Source organism: Ursus arctos, unplaced genomic scaffold, assembly GCF_023065955.2.
Source record: "Ursus arctos isolate Adak ecotype North America unplaced genomic scaffold, UrsArc2.0 scaffold_8, whole genome shotgun sequence".
Lineage (NCBI taxonomy): Eukaryota > Metazoa > Chordata > Mammalia > Carnivora > Ursidae > Ursus > Ursus arctos.
Window position 1 is genome coordinate 27,739,754 of NW_026623100.1, and position 20,193 is coordinate 27,759,946.

Sequence of the window (20,193 nt, forward strand, 5' to 3'; positions counted from 1 at the left end):
TCAATTTTACTCACTCCAGGGTATTGGCTGGCATGTGGTGTAAGATTCTTAAAGGCCCACTGGATGTTCTGGTGAGAAGCAAGCTGTCGTGTGAATGCGGGAGACTGTTCACAGCAGAGCCTCAGAATGCCGTAGTAGGCTGGCAGCATCCCACGGTTAAAAAGCACCACATCCTGATCATCATGGTCAGCAAGGATGTAATTGAAGGCAATGTTCTTGGTTACCACTGGGTTCTGAACAATAAGGCGGATATTCTCTGGACAGTCAGCACACACATTGTACCAAAATGAAAGCAAAGCCTGTTTATTGTGATTTGTAGCTATTGCTGGCTCAGAAAGTTTAGGCTGGAAAAGGTTCCACAAATCCATGAAATATGTGGAAAACATCAGCTTCTCAGTTTTGGAAATTAAACAGTAAGTCATAAAGCTAAAATAGGGCACTAGCTTTGTAGTGCCATGAACAGCAGCATCAACATAAAGTTTGGCTCTTGAGAGCAAACCAAGGAGCACGTTGTAGACCTGATGCAGGACTACTGTTGTGTCTGGACTGAGTGGAAGGTCACGGGTTGGGATGTGCAAAGACCTTGTTGACCGGAACATCTGGCGGAATGAATTGCTTGGTATAAGGGACACCAGAAGATAAGCTGCAGCTATAAAATGTAAAACAAAACTGTCAGATCCTTGCAAGATATAAAACAGACTGAAGAGCAGTCATTAAACACAAAGCCACTCTTCTCTTTAAAACTTAAAATGAATAAAAATTAAGGGACATGAACATTTCTTAATATCTTTCTGCCCTACCACTGGCCCCGCAGAAAAATCTCAAGGAATGATGAAAACAGACGCCTTCCATTCTGTCATTGTTATTTTTTAAGTGGCAAAAATAATTACATTAATAGAAACAGTTTTAAACTTCTCTGTTAGCTTTCCCCAGATGTAGAATTTTCCACTTATTTGATCGTTTCATTTCTTCTTAGGAAATAATATGGCTTAACAGGAAGAACACAGCATTTGGAGCCAGAAGACCTAGCTAAGGCTGTCTGACGTGATCAAATCGTTCAATGCGTTAGCATCTTTTCTTCTTCTTTACAAAATAAGGGTAAGTTATTTTGTAGTAATTTATAGAGATTAACAATAAAATAGTTATAAACACAGAATGAGATCGTCTATTTTAAAGTTCATTGTAACGTACAAGACTATATATATATATATATATATACACCAATTACAGAACATTAACTTTGGAAATATCTTTAAAACTCTTCTAGGCTAAGTTTGTATTTTTAAAATTTTTTCACTTGAGTACAGTTGACACACAACGTTTATTAGTCTCAGGTGTACAACACAGTGATTCAACTTCTCTCTATGTTATGCTGTGCTCACCACGGTGCAGCTACCATCTGTCACCACACAATACGATTACAATATCATTGCCTGTATTCCCTATGTTGTTTATCCCCATGATTTATTCATTCCATAATTGGAAGCTTCTAGGTTGACTATGAAAGCAAAAAAAACCCTCCCTTCTTCAACATACCTGAAAAATGTTATTAAGCATACAATTCTGAGATGTAAATAACTCATTAGTTGAGTTCATATCTGTAAAAACAGTTACTGTGTGTGCAAGGCACTGAGTTAGGTGTGTAATATTTAGTAATATATAAATATATATATAAATATAGTAATATTTTAAAATATTACTTCATTTAATCCCCACAATCATTCTGGAGACAGGTGATATTACATTGGAAAATCTGAATCTTGGAGAGGCAAAGACCAAAGTCACACAGATAAAGAGGCGGAGCTCAGATTTAGCCCTGGGAAATGATAATGATGATGATGACAATAATGATAATGATCCAACAACAACAAGAATTGCTAACATTTATCACATGTTTATACTATTTAACACCATAACTTTGTTTAGGAGGCACTACTTTTACTATCCCCACTTTCACTTGGACTGAAAACAGTAAGACTACACCCGTGTTACACATCTCGTGGCAGAGCTGGAATTCAAACCCAGATAGATTCAGGAGCTAATCCTCCTAAAAACCACCACCACAGAGCCTCCTCAAGGACTCTCATGCCTCAGTTTAGCTCTTTTCAATACACCTACTAATTCTGTCTCCCACTATTCTACCTATAATCTGATAATTTCCAATGTTCTGTTAAAGCAAATAACATATAAAATTAAAATTTTAGAAACCCTAAAATTAATTATAACCTATTTTACAGATTTCAAATTAAACCTTATGTACCACTTTGTGCACAATACTTCATTTCTACGTATTTTTTCACCTATATGTTGCTCTGGTTAGGCTCATATTGGTAACGGCTTCCAATATTAAAACTTGGCATATAGGGGTCATCCTGGCCAATCTTTGTATAAGCCTCTATTAAGAAAAGTAATTTGTGATTAGAAAAAACTTATTCAGTTTAAGTTAAATACATATATTTTTAAAGATTTTACTTATTTGACAGAGAGAGAGACAGCCATCGAGAGGGGAAACACAAGCAGGGAGAGTGGGAGAGGAAGAAGCAGGCTCCCAGCAGAGGAGCCCAATGTGGGACTCGATCCCAGGACTCCGGGATCATGCCCTGAGCCGAAGGCAGACGCCCAATGACTGAGCCACCCAGGCACCCCTAAGTTAAATACTTTTATCCCAGTATTTTATTAGGAAAAATTTTCAAACACAATGAAAGGTTCAAAACACTCTACCAAAGACCCACTTAAATAAACAATTCTTAAATGTTAAAAAACATTTAGTTTTGCTTTATTATATACCAAACCATCTATTTATTTAAGAGCTATCTGCTTCTAAATAAAAAATAAGCTCTGCTTGGGAGAAATATACAACTTCTAGGAAGGTCAGTATGGAAGAATAGACCATCTTGCTAAAAACTACCTTACTGTGACTCAAGAGTCTCTTCATTTAGTTCTATACTATAGAAAACTTAGAACAAATCTATCTTCATTTCTATGTGGCAACTCTTCAACTATTTTAAGATGTCTCCATTTTTTTTTTCTCTGAACATTCTAAGGCATTCCTTAAAATTTTGTAGGATTTAAAACTATTTCTCAGTTTTTTTTCTATACATGTTACTATAATTCTTATTGTTATATTGATTCTATTCAAATATTGGGCTGTTTTTTCAAGTTACATTATGTCAAAAAGCACATTTTCATATTACTACAGTCTATTATAATTTTTAAATGATTCACTGTAACTATTTCCCAACTGAACATCCAGCTTTTAATTTTTCATAACCAAAAATAATGCTATTTAAGCATTCATATATTAGGTGACTTACTTATATGGGAATCCTTGAATTTAAAAAGGCAAAGTATTTTGAAGGATCTCACTGCATATTGCTAAAGTGCCTTTCAAAGGGTAATATTTACTTAAAATTTCACTGCAATGTAGGAGAATGCCATTTCCTCAGTACTGTCATCAATATAAGACGTAACAGCTGAAAAACTTTTGTGTTTTTTTGGTTCAGCAGATTTTTTGGTTCAGATTTTTTATTGTCTTACGGTCAGAAGTCAGGACATGAATGCCAATCAGCATACATGTCAGTACTTACAAATAACCCATTACTATGGTGTTATATAAACGCAGGAAAAACAAGCCTCTAAGCACCAATGCCAATCCATGTACTCACAAGTACAAGGTGTTTTTCCTAAATAAACTTTTATTTTAGAATAGGCAGAACAGACACAGTCCCCATACACTCTTCTCTCCTTTTCTCCTATTATTAACATCTATTATTACTTTAGTACATTTATTTTAACTAAGGAAACAATACTGACACATTACTTTTCAACTCCATACTTTAGATTTTATTAGTTTTGCCTTAATTTTTTTTAAAAAGATTTTAATTATTAGAGAGAGAGAGAGAGAGAGAGAGAGAACGCATGAGTGGAGAGAGGGGCAGAGGCAGAAGGAGCAGCAGATTCCCCACTGAGCAGGGAGATAGACACGGGGCTCAATCCCATGCCCTGATCATGACCTGATCCGAAGGCAAATGCTTAACCGACTGAGCCACCCAGGAGCCCCATTAATGTTCTTTTATTTTGGCTCTAAGATCCCACCTAGGATACACTACATTTAATCATGTCTCCTTAAGCTCCTCTTGGCTGTGACAGTTTCTCAGACTCTTCTTGTGTATGGAAAAGCTTCCCAGTTTAAAGGAGTACTTGGGGTCAGGTATTTTTGAAGAATGTCCCTCAAATTGGGTCTGATGTTTATCACTTTTAGACTCATATGATGGGTTTTTGTAAGGAAGACCATATAGGTAAAGTGCTCTTTATATCATATTATATCAAGGGTATCAAGGGTACACACTATCAATACACATCAGTGATGATATTAACCATAATCATCTGGCTGAGTTAATGTTTGTCAAATTGCTACACTTAAAGTTACGTTACCCAAAAATTGTACCAAACTCTTAAAGACAGAGAATACACTGAGGGGTGATGGAGGAAGGTGGGTGGGGGATGGGAATTAAGGGCACTTGGTATGATGAGCACTGGGTGTTTTACATAATGAATCACTGAATCCTCCTGAAACAACACTCCACTGTATATTAACTAGAATTTGAATAAAAATTTGAAGGAAAAAAAAAGTTACATTCCCCATTATTCCCTACTCCTTGAAAGGAGGGTCAGCTCTACCTCCTTGGAAGGCAGATGTACATAAATTACTTAGAATTCTTCTGTATAGGAGATTTGTCTCCTCTCATTTATTTGATCATTTATCAGTACGGACTCATAGATATTTATTTTATACTTGGGGGCATAATCCAGTACTACGTTATTTATTTTTTTACTCAAATTGTTCCAGCTTTAGCCACTGGGAATTCTTTCAGGTTGAGTGTGTGTCCCTTGACACAGCCCCATCATTTTGTTTTTTGAGTACTTCTTTACTTTCTGGTCCTACAAGATGCTCCAGGCTCATCTTGTGTGTTACCTGCCATTTCTTCAAAGAGCTGTTATTTGTTTTATTGGAGAATGGTCTTTAGAAACATGGATCTGGGGGTATTTGATGTGCATGTTGCTATAGCAGTAACACTGATTCTATGCCCTTTCAGTAGACAGCTAGGAAAAATTATTTTAATGATTAAATTTAATGATTAAAGAAATTTTAAAAATAAACAACTTTTTTGTTTCTTTGAATATTATCAAAGGAGAACATACTCTATTTACAAGCAATTTTCTAATCTGTAAAGTATCAATTTTTTGTATTTGTCCATCTGTCTTCCAAGAGCTTTATTTTCTTCCAGCCTGTGTAAAGGTGTTTATCATTTAACTCTGATTTCATTGAGTATTTTCTCTCAATTTGTTCTATGCCTTTTTATTACTTTCTTCTTAGCCTTAAAGTTACTTTTAAGAGGATTTTCTGATCCTCTACATTCTTCACTTAATGCTGATCATGCTTTGTAATCTATCAAGCAAGGAAACAAAAATGGTGATGGTGGTGATGTCACCCAAGACACGACAGTTTCCTATCCTTAAAACACCCAAAGCACTGTAGATATTTGCAAAACACTGCCATTTCTGAGTACCATGTAACTTTGGCCTTTAAGAACAATATCTCCAAGAGCCTTTGTACTGTACAACAATGGGAATTAACTATAATTGCCTTAAAAAACAAAAAAGCAAAACTTGGAACAACAAATGGTTTAAGTTCTGAATATTTGACTTACAAGTCCTGACTCTAGGATAATTATGAGCCAAAAGAAACCGCTCGACCCAGTTTTCCATATTCTGTAGGACCCAGCTGTGTGCCAGTTTATTTCGGGGTGTCTGTACTGCCAACCAATCCAAACACTGAGAAGGATTGTATTCAATTACCTAAAATTGAAATGACAAGAAGAGACTATAAAACCGATTGAGGAGTTACTTTTTTATTTACTTTTGCTATATGCCATTAAACACTTAAAGCCAAGACAGTTTTTTGAAAACTAGAGCTAAGAGAAGTTTCGCCCATGTTTTTCTACATTTTTACTTTTTTATTTTTAATTACTTTTTTTTTTAAGGGGGGAGGGGCAAAAGGACCGGGAGAGAGAGAACCTTAAGAGCAGGCTTCATACTCAGTGCGAAGCCTGATGCAGGGCTCCATCTCACGACCCTGAGGATCATGACCTGAACCAAAATCAAGAGTCGGACACTCAACTGACTGAGCCACGCAGGTGCTCCTCTCCCTTTTTAAAACTGTATTTATCAACAGGAAATATTCAGAAAAATCTGCCATTAGTTTATAAAATAAAATTAAAATAACCAAGAAGTTTAACACAGAACCAATAAGAGAACCCAATGACGTTTAGGTCTTATTAAATTCATAAATTTACTTAAAAGTGCTTATAATTCTCTAAAGTTTCTCATCTTTATTTTTCTTTTTTTTTTTTTAAGATTTTATTTATTTATTTGAGAGAGAGAGAGAGTATAAGATGGGGGAGGGTCAGAGGGAGAAGCAGACTCCCCACTGAACAGGAGCCCAATGCCGGACTCGATCCCAGGACTCCAGGATCATCCCCTGGCTGAAGTCAGTCACTCAACCAACTAAGCCACCCAGGAGCCCTCATCTTTATTTTTCTTACTGTGTGCCCCATCTATCATTGCACATGAAAATGAAAAGCAGTAACTGCACTGCTGGGGAGATTTTTTTCATGGGATAGAGAAATCTTAGGAATCTAGATTTGGCTTTCAGGCCAGTTCCATACCCACTCATTTATGTACTGTCTAGATGGTTTTAGGCTAAAATGGCAGTTGAGTGGCTGCAAAAGATATCACAGGGCCCTCAAAGCCTAAAATGTTTGCTAACTGACCAGTGAGAAAACAAGTTTGCTGACCCCTGGTCTACAGAGGTTTTCCCAACATTCCCTAAAGAGAAACTCTGTGACCCCAGCAGTTACTCTGAAGGAAAGGATGTGGCTGGTACTTCCTGTACCATTTCTGTCAACTGCTGAAAACGCTCAGCTTGTATTTCTAAGATTCTATCACTTTACAGAATCTTTTTTGAGGGGAAGGGAATGAAAACACTAGACTGGCCAAAGATTTTTAATGACTCTACAACAGTCTTCAAACCTATGGGAGGTAAGACAAGATTTCTTTCTCCCCCACAAGCCTCCTGACTAAAGCATGTCTTCTTCCCTGACTTGTGACCCACTAAAACCATTTTGGATTACCCAAGGAAGAAACTGGTACTTAAACTGGTAATGACTTTGTTAGAAAAATAAAATTCTCAGAAAAAGAAATACTGGAACATCTACTGAAGTACTTACCTCCCATATCCTCTGTAGAATGTAAGATGCAAAGGGAGGCATTCCTGGAGGTCCACCAGCAAACTCCATTAGCATAGTCAACAATTTAAAGAAAGGATTGGCTGCCTGTAAGACATATACATAACTGTGTATTTAAATGTACTTGAATCCACCTGTTTCAGCAGAAAAGAAACATGTAAAACTCTTCTACACATCACATTTAAATCTGTGTTAGGTTAGCAGACCTCAGTACTCCTGCATATAAACTTCAACTATATAAAGCAGCACGATCAACTTGGGATACAAAGTCAATTGCATGGGCACCACATGTAAGAGAACACATGTATTTTTCTGGATATCAATTTGGAAAAAAACAATCAAAACTTTTATTAATGAGACCACCTTATTCATAGAATAATTTAGGTTAAAAGTTTCTTGTAGCATCCCTTGATCTTTAAGGTGTAATTTACATTAATATTTGACAAAGTATCATACAGCTAGAACATTACCATTTTACAAAAATACTTTTGTATAGTACTGTATTATTATATTTCCACATTTTTTCATCTGGTTAGTCTACTTTTTTCTTGAACACAATTACGATATATGCTTAAAATCAAACAACTTTCAAGTTTAGTATCTATGTGGCACTCCAATATGTTGAACTTATACTAAGTAAATTTATATTTAACTGGGAAAATTACATTTATGATAGTAAGACAGAAAGGAGTAACTCAGCTTATTCAAGTTACATACTGAAAAATAAGCTGTGTTATGGGAGAAACCTTGATATATTTTTTTCAAGAACAATTAGAAAGGTTTATTTGAAAGCACTAGTAGTCTTAAAAACATGAATTAACTAATGGTACATACCTCAGGAGTCAACTTTGCTATTGATGTGAAAAGCATAGACACAATCTAAAAAAAAAAAAAAAAAAAAAAAAAGAAAGAAAAAAAAAAGAAAAGGAGGATTTCAGAACATTCTTTTTAAAATTACCAAAAAGCTTTAAGACTGTTTCTCAGCACTTACATGTTCTGCTAGTCGATTATTGTATCGACAGAGGCTGAAAATCAGATTACAAGTTTGTCTTATATTGATGCCATCACGAATATGTTGAAATAAGAAGGGGAATCCCTGTTAAAAGTAAAAGTTGTTCATTTAAGAACCATTATTATTTGTGAGATGATCAAATCCTCTAATATACAAAGTATTACCTTTCCTCCTGTTAATGCTGCCATGTCAGTCTGTGATAATGTCAAATGCCTGAAAGGAAACATCAGTGGAAATAAGTTTTTCTTCTCTCTGTGCTACTTTATAGCTATTTGCATCATGACATGCATCAAAATTGTCAATTCAATTACAACTGTACCAAGCCACCAATACAAAATGATTTTTGAACTTTCTCCTAGCTAAAATTACTTGCTAGATAAACATCTTTTAGACAATTTTTCAAGATTCCAGAATTGATGTATGGAAGCCCAAACCTACTTTATTTCCCAGTTAATTAACTCAATATTTTTGTGTATTATAAAACTAGGATGGGTCTGATTTTTTTTTTTTTTTTGACATGAGACCCCTCAAAACAAAACGAACTTCTAAGAAATACTAAAGAGTTTCAGTTACCAGTTCACAACTTCTGCATATTTCTTTACTATAGAAAATTTCAGGTACATACAAAAATAATAAGATAATGGAAGTATCCCATTATTCAGCTTCAAATTACTAATTCATGCTCAGTCTTGTTTCATTTGTACCTCCCACTCAATGTGTACTGTTCTGAAGCAGGTATTTTATCATTTAATCCAAGAATCTCAGTATGTATTTCTAACAGATAAATTTAAAAAACATAACCAGACTACCATTATTCACACTTAAAATAAAACCACAACTCCTTACTATCAAACAATATCCAGTCAGTGTATGATTACCTCAAGTGTCTAAAAATTTTTTTAACAATTTGTTGGTTCAAGATCCAAATAAAGTCCTCTGTTGCAAGTGGTTGAAATGTCTTTTAAATATCTTACAGACTACTGGTTTCCCCTCCAATTTTGTTTTTATCTTGCAATTTATGAGTTGAAGAAAGTAGGTGGTTTGTCCTGAAGAATTTCCCACATTTCCATTTTGCTGATTGTATTCTTGTGGTGTTGCTTTAATGTTCCTTTGTCCTTGTATTTCCTATAAACTGGTAGTTTAGATCTAGAGACTTGATTGTTTCTAGGCTTAATCTTAAGCATGCTTTATAGGTGGTGGTATCGACTTTCTTCAGGAGGCACACAATGAAAGGTTGTCTTTTTGTACTATTTTCAGTCAATGATGATCATCTCCTAGATCCATTACTTCATTTGGGGTACAAAATACAAATATTCTAATTTCAGCATTACTTGCTCGTTCATTAGCTCAAACACCTCCAAGTCGGCGAGCTTTCTCTCATTTACCATTTGGTTGCCATGAAGTATAATGCTTGCTGGGAAGATGAACACTTGATATCATTCTCTTATTAGTAAGTTTCCAAAATTATGATTTGGTTTCCTAATATACTCCAAAGGTTACCAGTAAGTAGTTTGTTTGTTTGTTTGTTTGTTTTTAGGCACCATTACAAACTCATGGATTTAAAGTATCTGTGATGTATTTTAGTCCGCTTGTAGTTATTCTACTACTGATGCTCAGGTTGTCCAATCTACGACCAGTAGGAATATCCATAAATTGGTTCTTGCCCTTTTAACATAATCTCAGTAGTCTTTAATAGAATCTGCTTTCCAAAATGACAAAATGTTCTAGGCTTCCCATTCATTTCTTGCCCAAGACCTGGAATTGGCCATTTTTTCAAGGAACCCTGATTTTCTTCCATAAGAAATGATATCTAGGGACTACAATCTAGATGCCAGTGGTGCTCACTAATTCTGAGTTGGGCAGGATTTCTAAGCCTTTTCAGAAAATAGAAGTATAGAGAACATTTTTTGTTTAAGACAAAATACACCATAGACTCTACTGGTATTTTCAAATTCAAATTTAGTTTTAAAAACTTACATAAGAAACCTACAATTTTATATTTGTATTCCTTCTGTCTTTTGCTGAAAATCTTGGTTTCTAATGACATTAACAGTTACTTATTTGCTTTGTTCTAGGTTATATGCTAGCTTCAGGATAACAATCACAATTACACTATGAACAATATACTTAGAACAGTTTAGGGTAATTTTACAATTCTTTTTGTCCTTCATATACAACTAGGAATTTACAGTTAAATTAATGTGTTCTAAAGTCATTTTAGTGAATTCCTTTCCAGGTGCTATGCCACCAGGTCAATATATAATTCATTTACTTCAGTCTGCTTTTGATTTTTAGGGATTCCATTTTATTAATTTACTTATCATTATATAAAACATTTACATGATTACAAGTTAAATCTAAAAAAACAAAAACAATGTATATTCAAACTCAACCTTTCATTCCTGTCCTTTCCAGCAATCTGCTTTTCCCTCCCCCAACCACAGGAAACCTTTTTAAGTTTTTGATTTAGTTTTCAATTTTATAAATACAGTAAATTCCTGCTATTTGTAGTACTTATGTTCTATAAAATGCCGCAAACACCGAATTAGTGATTACTGAATCATTGCTAGTAAGAAAAATACAGGGTTAGGTACTTGTGAGCCTCTGGTCACATTTTCTTCAACCAATCAATAGGTTACCTTGTTTTGTGTGTGTTTATGTTTAAAGATACCTTATTTAATATATATTGTTCATTCATTAAAACTGAAGTCAGAGCAAATAATACCATTAACTCATACCTGAAAGAAGCTTTTCTAACGTGCATTTTCTTGTTAAGGCACATTATGGCCTTCTTGATCTTAGGAACTCTAGATAGCACTTAGCAGCACTATACTTGGGGGCAATTTTAAACACTAAGTCACCAGAAAAAGCACGAATGTGAAAAACATGGCATAAACCATGAAAAGGACATTTGTTTACAATATGAGAAGTGAAACAAGAAGTCATAGTCACCCTGTTTGACCTTGGCTGGGAAGGAAGGAAGGAGTCAGGTAACTCAAATTTTTTGCCACTCTGCACAGGGACAACTGCAGTCCACAAGTGATCGCAAAAGAGCCATGAATACTAATTTTGGGACTGCAAAAAATCCCAGCAAGTAAGCAAATTTGCAAACAGTGATCCATAATGAGGAATAATGAAAATTGGGTATACATGCTCTTAATCTCTGTCCCCTGAACCCTGCCCCCGCCACAGCTTCCCGTTCCTCAAAAGGTACTATACTATACACACTTTTATCCACCTTGCTTTTTTTACTTGGTAATATTTATCTTAAATTTCTCTCCATGGTAGTACAAATACATTCCACACTTCTTTTTTTCAGCAATAGAGTATTCTATTGACTGGATGCCTGTTTTTTTTCAACTAATCCCTTCTTCTTCAATATTCAGTGTTTTACTATTATTAACTAAACGCTTCAATAAATATCCTTGCACATACAACTTTCTGTGTTTGGGGAACAGATTTCTGGAAGTAGTGTTGCCAGGTTAAAGGATGAATGCACATATAATTTTGCTAAATATTTTACTGTATATTTCTTCAACGTATATTTCTAACATGACTCAGAGGTACAAAGTCATCTGATACAAAGGACTGAAATACTTATGCCACAAGAGTTGATGAATAGTGGTATAATTTAAAAGGAATTAATGTAACAGAAGTTAGTGGTAAAACAATTAGGTAAAAGGAGTAAAATCAAACATGCTTTAACCATTTTGAATGTTGAAACATTTCACCTTTCTGAGCGAGACTGTTCAACCAACAGAGCAACTAAAGCTATCATTTTTTCCAGGGCAGCCGGCCTGTATTTTTCTTCTGCCAGAGAAAGAATATCTTCTTCCTCCTCTTCTTCTTCCCCCTCTTCCTCTGACAACACTTCAACTTGAGGCTAGAACAAAATGTTAAAACTAATACATTAAAATTGAATTACCTTGAGAGAAAATAACTTGACTGTTTCATAGAACTACCCAGGGTAGATGGTGGCAGGAGCATGCATCATGAAGAACCACTCAAAGGCCTAACCCTGACTTTTACGAGTTTAAACAACATTCAGGATAATTTTAGACAGCAGGCGGAACTGTAAAGAACAATGATTTTCAATACTGTAACTATTTATACCTCACTTACATTTTTTTTTTTAAAGATTTTATTTATTTATTTGACAGAGACAGCCAGTGAGAGAGGGAACACAGCAGGGGGAGTGTGAGAGGAAGAAGCAGGCTCCTAGTGGAGGAGCCTGATGTGGGGCTCGATCCCAGAACGCCGGGATCACGCCCTGAGCCGAAGGCAGATACTTAACGACTGCGCCACCCAGGCGCCCCACATTTTTTTTTTTTTAAAGGTTTTATTTATCCATTTGAGAGAGAGAGAGAGCGAGACAGCGAGCTCACAACAGGGGGAGTGGCAGGCAGAGGGAGAAGCAGGCTCCCTGCAGAGCAGGAAGCCCGATGAAGGACTCGATCCCAGGACCCTGAGATCATGATCTGGGCCAAAGGAAGATGCTTAACCCACTGAGCCACCCAGGCGCCCCCACAGATATATCTTTTAATAATTTCTTTTTTCTTACAGGCAAGCCCTTTGTAAGATAAATCAGGATCAAATTTTATATGAGTATGATAAAACAGTATTTCCTACTTAATAAAAATGCCAGTTACACAAATTAAAGAATCCTTATTTGCAGTGTTCAGATAATCCAAATAGCAAGTCTTCCAAAGACTTCTATTGCGTTGAAATTCAAGAGAGTGAAATGATTTTATGATTTAACAAAGCAAAAGAAACACTATCTAAACAGGGAGCCATATAGGCAGGAATTAGACAGTAAAAGTCCATATTCTGAGAAACATTACAGTATAATGGTTAACAGTTTAGCTCAGGAATCTGACCAAAGATTAAAGCCCAACTCACTGTGATCTAAAACAAGTTAACTTCTTTATGCCTTAAGTTTCTGATCTGTAAAATGGAGGTAACAATAGTACTTACATCTTAGGGTTGCAATGCGGTTAAAGAAGATAGTATAAATAGAGCATAAGCCAACGTGGCCATTATAGACAACACAAAGTTCATGTCATGCTTTAATATTATGAACAGACCAAGCTACTTCAATTTTTGGAATACTCCGACAAACTCAATAGCAAGGGCTTAAAAATATGGCCAACAAAAATGTTCACTGAAACAACATGCTATCGATGTGACCCCAAAGTAGGTGGTGGCCATTCTGCCTAAATGTATTTGCTTTGTTTCAGGGCCTTGCCATGAAATTTATCATTTCATTATTTCTTCTCTTGCTATACCCGTTAAAAATACCAACCAAACTCAAACTCTTAAAATTATCTAATGTCAGGGCTAGAAGGGTCTTTAAAGCATTCTAATATCTAACAACCTTGCATGATACAAACTTGAAAACATGGCCCCCTACATCCCCAATATGAGAGAGAACTGTACTCACATTTTCAGGCCCTTTGGTTCCCATGTAAAAATGTACCATTGTAGATATGGCTTGTAATGAAAGCAAAAACTGGCTCTAAAAATAAAAACATTGATTTTGAAAATATAAAATAATTGTTTTAAATACTGAAAATAGGTACATAATCCCAGAAATAAACAAGATACAGCCTTACCTCTTCTTCACCCATTTTGGCAAATTCATAAAGGAAGGCAAAATACTCTGTAAGATGTTTACTGTGAGGTTTTACACCATGTTCCATAATTAATAACAGAGTTCTCACAAATCGAGTGACACATGAACGACCACCAATATCTTCTACTGAGGCATCCATATCATCTGACCTGAAGACACAATTTAATACATCTTAGAGACAGTATAAAGTCTGGGGATAAATATTCTGGAAGAAATATTTTTAAAAACCTAAATTTATCTCTTTCTTCTTTGTAATAGTGAATACCTACTGCAATAGTGTGAGTAGGTGATTCTAATTATGGTGTCTGGCTAAATCAATCCAAACAAAAAGACTAAGTCATGAAGTTATCTGTAGAGGATTTTGAAGATGCACTTAATTACAAATAAAATAATACTGTTTTCTTGACTTGTATTACTATAGATTTTTAAATAAACGAACCTAAATATTTTTCTTTCTTTCTTTTCTTTCTTTCTTTTAAAGATTTTAATTATTTATTTGAGAGAGAGCATGAGCGGGGCAGGAGGGGCAGAGGGAGAGGGAGAAGCAGACTCCCCGCTGAACAGGGAGCCTGATGCAGGGCTCATTCCCAGGACTCTGGGATCATGACCTGAGCGGAAGGCAGCTCCTTAACCAACTGAACCACCCAGGTGCCCTGAAACTAAATATTTCAATGTGGGTAGTTAAAATACTCTAGGCAGCTCATTAAAAAGCTTAAAATGATCAAAAGTTACTTCTTACCCATCTTCCATTCCGGGCTGTAGATAAAGATGAGCATGCACAGGTCTGAGTCTCTGAATCACATGAATACACAAACGCTGAAACATCTATAAATGAAAAGTTTTAACAACCTAAGAGCCTGAACAAAGGTAACAAAGATACTGAAAAATTAACGTTTCAAAATTCTCTGCCACCCATTTCTATTTTCCCCACAGATTATCTTTTGCCAAAAGTCAATGACTAGGTGAAGGAAATAGGATTTAAGTTTAACCAAAAGAAACATGGATTAAAATGGGTTGGGGATTCTCTAAATAAGATATACAAATGGCCAGTAAGCAAATGAAAAGATGGTCACCATGATTAATTATTAACGAAATGCAAACCAAAACCACAATGACATACTACTTCACATTCATTAGGATAGCTAAAATCAAAAAGACAGTAACAAATGCTAAAGAAGATGCAGTGAAAATAGGAACCCTCATAAATTGCTGGTGGGGATGTAAACTGGTGGAGACGCCATGAAAAACAGTTTGGTGTTCCTAAAATGTTAAACTTAGAGTGACTATATGACTCAGGACTTCTACTCTTAGGTAGATAACCAAAAGAACTGAAAACATATGCCCACAAAAGTATTTGTGCCCTAATGTTCATAGCAGCATTATTCAAAATAGCCAAAAGGTGAAAACATCCCAAATGTTCAACTGCTGAATGGATAAACAATATTTGCTATATCCAATGAAATTTTTTAGCAATAAAAAGGAAGAACAGATACACACTACAACATAACCATGAAAATACTGCTCAAAGAAGCCAATCACAAAAGATCACACACTGCGTGACTCCATTTATTATTTTTGTAAAAGATTTAATTTTTTGAGAGGGAGAGAGCATGCAAGAGAAAAGCCTGAGTTGGAGGAAGGGGCAGAGGGAGAGTGACAAGTAGACTCCCCTCTGAGCAGGGAGCTTGATGTGGGGCTTGATTCCAGGACCCTGGGATCATGACCTGAGTGAAGGCAGACGCTTAACCGACTGAGCCATCCAGCCACCCCTCCATTTATCATCAAATAGGCAAATCCACAGAAACAAAAAGTAGGTTAGTGGCTGCCAGTAGTGGCCGGAAAGAAGAGACAGGATAAAATGGGGAGTTACTGTTAATAGGTATGGAACTTCTCTTAGTGTTATTAAAATTAGACAATGGTTGCACAGTTTGGGGATATACTAAAAACCACTAAATTTTACACTGTATGGTTCTGATGAATTATATGGTATAAGGGTTATATCTTGGTAATAACGGAAAAGTGGTCTTTTCAGATTAAAATATTGGTTCTGTATCATAATTTACATTTTTCTTCTTTAATTTTTCCAGTGATTTAAGGAAAACAAATTGATTCATGTGACAGTTCAGAATCTTTCACAGAAATGTTATATACTGCATTTAACTTTCAAGGACATTACAGTATCCTACTATAGTTAGACTATCTAAGATTCTGAAAAAGAATCAGTACAACCCATAAAGCAGAGATAACAGGATATGAGAGAACAGGCACTTACAGCTATCCTCCTATAACCAGGAAATGTTAACAATTTTAGTCACTTGGTTGGAAAGATAGTTGATTTGCTAAAAGAAGCTGGTAAAATGATAGCAAAATGATTCTTACGGTAAGAGGTCGATCTTTTCAAAACTACCTTGAATGCTGGGTTAAAATATTTTCACAGGCAAATTTAGAATTATTAACTTGAAAGCCACTTCTTTTTCAAATAAATTTTTTCTTACCTGTCTCACAATTTGATTAGGGCACTTAATTAGTATCTGCATTGGCCACCAGTCATCATCAGCCATACGGTCCAAAAACCACTGTAAAAAAATAGTGTGATATTAACCTTCAATCAATACTTGTTGGATTAAAAAAAAAAAAAATCACACAAGGACTTTATTTCTAGTCTATGTTTCAGTTATTTTAAATTCTCACCAAAACAGATTCTTCCATTGTTAGAAAGTCTAAAATTCTAGAGGCACCTGGGTGGCTCAGTTGGTTAAGCATCCAACTCTTGCTTTTGGCTCAGGTCATGATCTCAGGGTAGATGGGATAGAGCTCCGAGCTGGGCTCCATGCTCAATGGGGAGTCTGCTTGAGATTCTCTCTTTTTCCCTCTGTCCCTCCCCCTGCTCACACACACATTCTCTCTCTAAAGTAATAAATAAATCTTAAAAAAAAAAAAAAAAAGGTCTGAAACTCTAAAATGCCTAAAGTCATAATCAGGGTCATCTCGTTACAGAATTCCATGAATGCCCTTTACATCACAGTGTAAACCTGCCTGATAGCAACCTGCACTCCTTAACATAATAAAGTGGAATACTATTTTCCTCTTAGTCCTCACAGACACCACATTGCAGAATGTTTTGTTCCTATTAATATATAATCTGAGTATGATTTATTTTCTGTTTAAAAAGAAATTATGCTCTCTTGATAACAAAAAAACCCTCACCACCTCTCCCCGTTTTTTGTTTTTGTTTTTTTAAGAAAGAGAACAGTGGGAGAGAGAGAGAGAATCTTAAGCAGCTTCCACACCCACAGCAGAGCCCAACACAGGGCTCTCTCTCACAACCCTGGTGCTTAACCCACTGAGCCACACAGGTGCTCTCCAAAACACCCTTCTTTATGCTAGAACAATTTCCTACTGATTTCAAGATATCTCTTAATCACATATTTAACTCCTATGTTGAATTTTACTGTGTGTGTGCATATACACAACTACTGATAACTGTAGAGAATTTTAAGTCCTTGAGAGAGTTCTGGAGATCCTTAGTTAAAAAAAAAACCAAAAAAACTGAAGTGGCAACAAACAAAAAACAAATGATGATCTAATCAATATTCTGGATCTATCAAACAGCTTTAAAAAAAATCACAAGGGGGGGGAACAGAGGAACTTGTTAACTAACACCAGGAGGATATAATCAGTCAAAGCAATCAAGTGGAGAATTCTGCAGATCAAATAACAAAGTAGCAAAGAGAGGAAAAAAGTAACTGTCACAGATGAAAGTTGATTTACAATAAAGACAAAAACAAAATGTGGTCCTTGTTTGAATACTAACTCAAAGAAGACAACTGAAAAAAATATTTTTTAGATAATTACAGAAAAGTGAACACAAAATGAATACTGATGTTGTTAAGGAACCACTTCTAACTGTACAGGGAGCGAATGAAATCATGTTTATACATATATATATTTTTAAAGTTCTCATTTATTAGAGATACATACTCTATTTATGGATATGTGATACGCTATCTGGGTTTGCTTTAAGATACTACAGCTGATACAGGAATAGGGGATAACCACAGATTAAAACAAAACAATGTTATTTGTTGAAATTGGGTGATAGGTATCTGAAAGTTCCTTATCTTCTTACTTTTATGCTTGTTTTGAAATGTTCACGACAAAGTTTTAAAAAATTATAGCCTTCTCTTTGAAATCTACAATAAGCAGATTCTCTAATTCCACTGCTCCAAGGCATAATCAGAGAACTTTTTTTTTAAAGATTTTATTTATTTGTTAGAAAGAGAGAGAGCGAGCGAGCACAAAATCTTCAACTAATTTCATCTACTGCACAGCATGTTATCTCCCATCTCTGTTTAAGACTTGCATTCTTAGGTTTATACCACACTTTGGAAGCTAACCAAAAAATGATAAAATGATATTAAGGTGGCAATAGGGTTAAGTGATCATTACCTGTGAGCAGATTATCCTTAGGGATATATTATTATAGGGATGTATTAGAACATAATATAAAACTGGATGTAAACTGATATACTAGGATATACGCATTTCTATCTTGGAGGAGCAAGGAAGATATCTATTTTCACATATTTTCTGATAATATTCAAAATTAGTTAAGAAATATCTGATACAGTCTTTTGAACTTTCTATATTTTTCCTTCTAATAGACTGGGGGGAGGCACACAAGGATTTTTAAATAACTTAAAAATCAATTATCTCATCAGTGTTGGATAGGACATAAATTATAACCTTCTCAGCTGTTAAGTAACTTGAGGAACAACTTACACTGGGATCCCTATGATTTATAATACAATAATTTTGCCATAGCATCTAAGAATAAAAGAAAATAAAACAAAAAAGTGCATCTTAAGCTTTGCATTATTTGTTGAATTATTTCACCTCACCTCACAAGCTGCTTGACTATTATTAAATTGTTTGGTCAACAGTTCAATCCACTGAAGCATTGTGGGCTAAAAAAAAAAGAAAAAAAATAAGTCATTTAAGGCGTGGACTGGAGCTAAAGATAAAGAAAACCAAAAGCTGTCTAATAAATGACACAAAAATTTACAAAACAAAACACATACCTTTTCTTTTGAATGTATAAACGTCTCTAGGACAAAGGAGGTACTTAACTGGAAGAAAACATTAAACAAAAAAATTTTTAATTATTTTAAAGTAGTCAATTTTGAAAAAAAAACTATCTAAAGCTTATATATTACCTTTGCCGTCATTAGGGACACAGCTTTAGGATCTGGTAATGTACTGGGAATACAACTACATAACTGCCACATAAACCTAGAATTAAAAAATAGTTAAGTTACATTTCTTACAGAATAAGATTTGTTTTAAATGTGTAACAAAAAATATACCACTAAGTCTACCAAACTTACCCAAAATATGTATGTTCAAAAATGTTTTTGTCTTGAAGAAACTGCATGTTATCATGCCAAATCCACTGAAGAAAAAGAAAATGGTAACATTAGATATCAGAAAGCATTTGCTTCATTACCATTTTACCAGTATTTTTTTTAAAGACAAAAAAAGATTTGCTCTAAAAGAAACAAGAAAACCAAAAAATACAGGCTTTCCAGGTATGTGGGATATGAAAATAGTTACTAAGCCTGCTCCAATTTATCATTATGTATCTGGCTACCTCAAACAATCACAGTTCTTTAAAAATACAATTATAAAGATTTTGAAAGAACTCTGAAATCCCATCTGTCTAAAGAGCAAATATATAAATGAATAAAATTATGTCGTGTTCCATTTTGATAAAAACAGGTTATGAGAAAGGTTTATGTTCAAAACCTGGCAAAATAAAAACAATTCAGATTGGCAGACCTAAATCAGGTGATTTCCTTGTTTATTCTTTTTCTTTTCAAGATTTTATTTACTTGAGAGAGAGAGAGTGAGAGAGGGAGCCTGATGTGGGGCTTGATCCTGGAACTCCAGGATCATGACCTGAGCTAAATGCTCATGGATCACTGAGCTGAACGCTCAGGATCATGACCAGACGCTTAACCGACTGAACCACCCAGGCGCCCCTCCTTGTTTATTCTGTAACAGTTATGAACAATGATTATTTCTAACATGAACCTTATACAACTGCTCTGCTGACTTCAGGTTTTGTGTTCTTTTAGCTCTCTGAACGCTGAACATGCTCTAAGTGTTCTTTCCATAAAATGATTTTTATCTGGAACAAATTTATGTTCTGATTATTGATATTTCTGCCTGTGTTTATTCCT

The 20,193-nt window shown here is 35.1% G+C and overlaps 1 protein-coding gene across 9 annotated transcripts in view; it reads right to left on the bottom strand.

The window, feature by feature from the left end:
* Positions 1-20,193, bottom strand: part of USP34 (ubiquitin specific peptidase 34) — a 239,393-nt gene that overhangs the window by 22,934 nt on the left and 196,266 nt on the right. For all 9 annotated transcript variants that reach the window (XM_026485129.4, XM_044377919.3, XM_048222672.2 and 6 more), the window contains 15 exons: positions 19,339-19,403; positions 19,168-19,243; positions 19,033-19,080; positions 18,853-18,918; positions 16,447-16,527; positions 14,691-14,776; positions 13,932-14,100; positions 13,760-13,834; positions 12,051-12,202; positions 8,484-8,532; positions 8,299-8,403; positions 8,142-8,186; positions 7,290-7,394; positions 5,712-5,859; positions 15-649 (listed from right to left, as the gene is read on the bottom strand). In XM_026485129.4, coding sequence (XP_026340914.1) covers positions 15-649; positions 5,712-5,859; positions 7,290-7,394; positions 8,142-8,186; positions 8,299-8,403; positions 8,484-8,532; positions 12,051-12,202; positions 13,760-13,834; positions 13,932-14,100; positions 14,691-14,776; positions 16,447-16,527; positions 18,853-18,918; positions 19,033-19,080; positions 19,168-19,243; positions 19,339-19,403 — 1,905 coding nt within the window. The remainder of the gene's footprint in view (positions 1-14; positions 650-5,711; positions 5,860-7,289; positions 7,395-8,141; positions 8,187-8,298; positions 8,404-8,483; positions 8,533-12,050; positions 12,203-13,759; positions 13,835-13,931; positions 14,101-14,690; positions 14,777-16,446; positions 16,528-18,852; positions 18,919-19,032; positions 19,081-19,167; positions 19,244-19,338; positions 19,404-20,193) is intronic.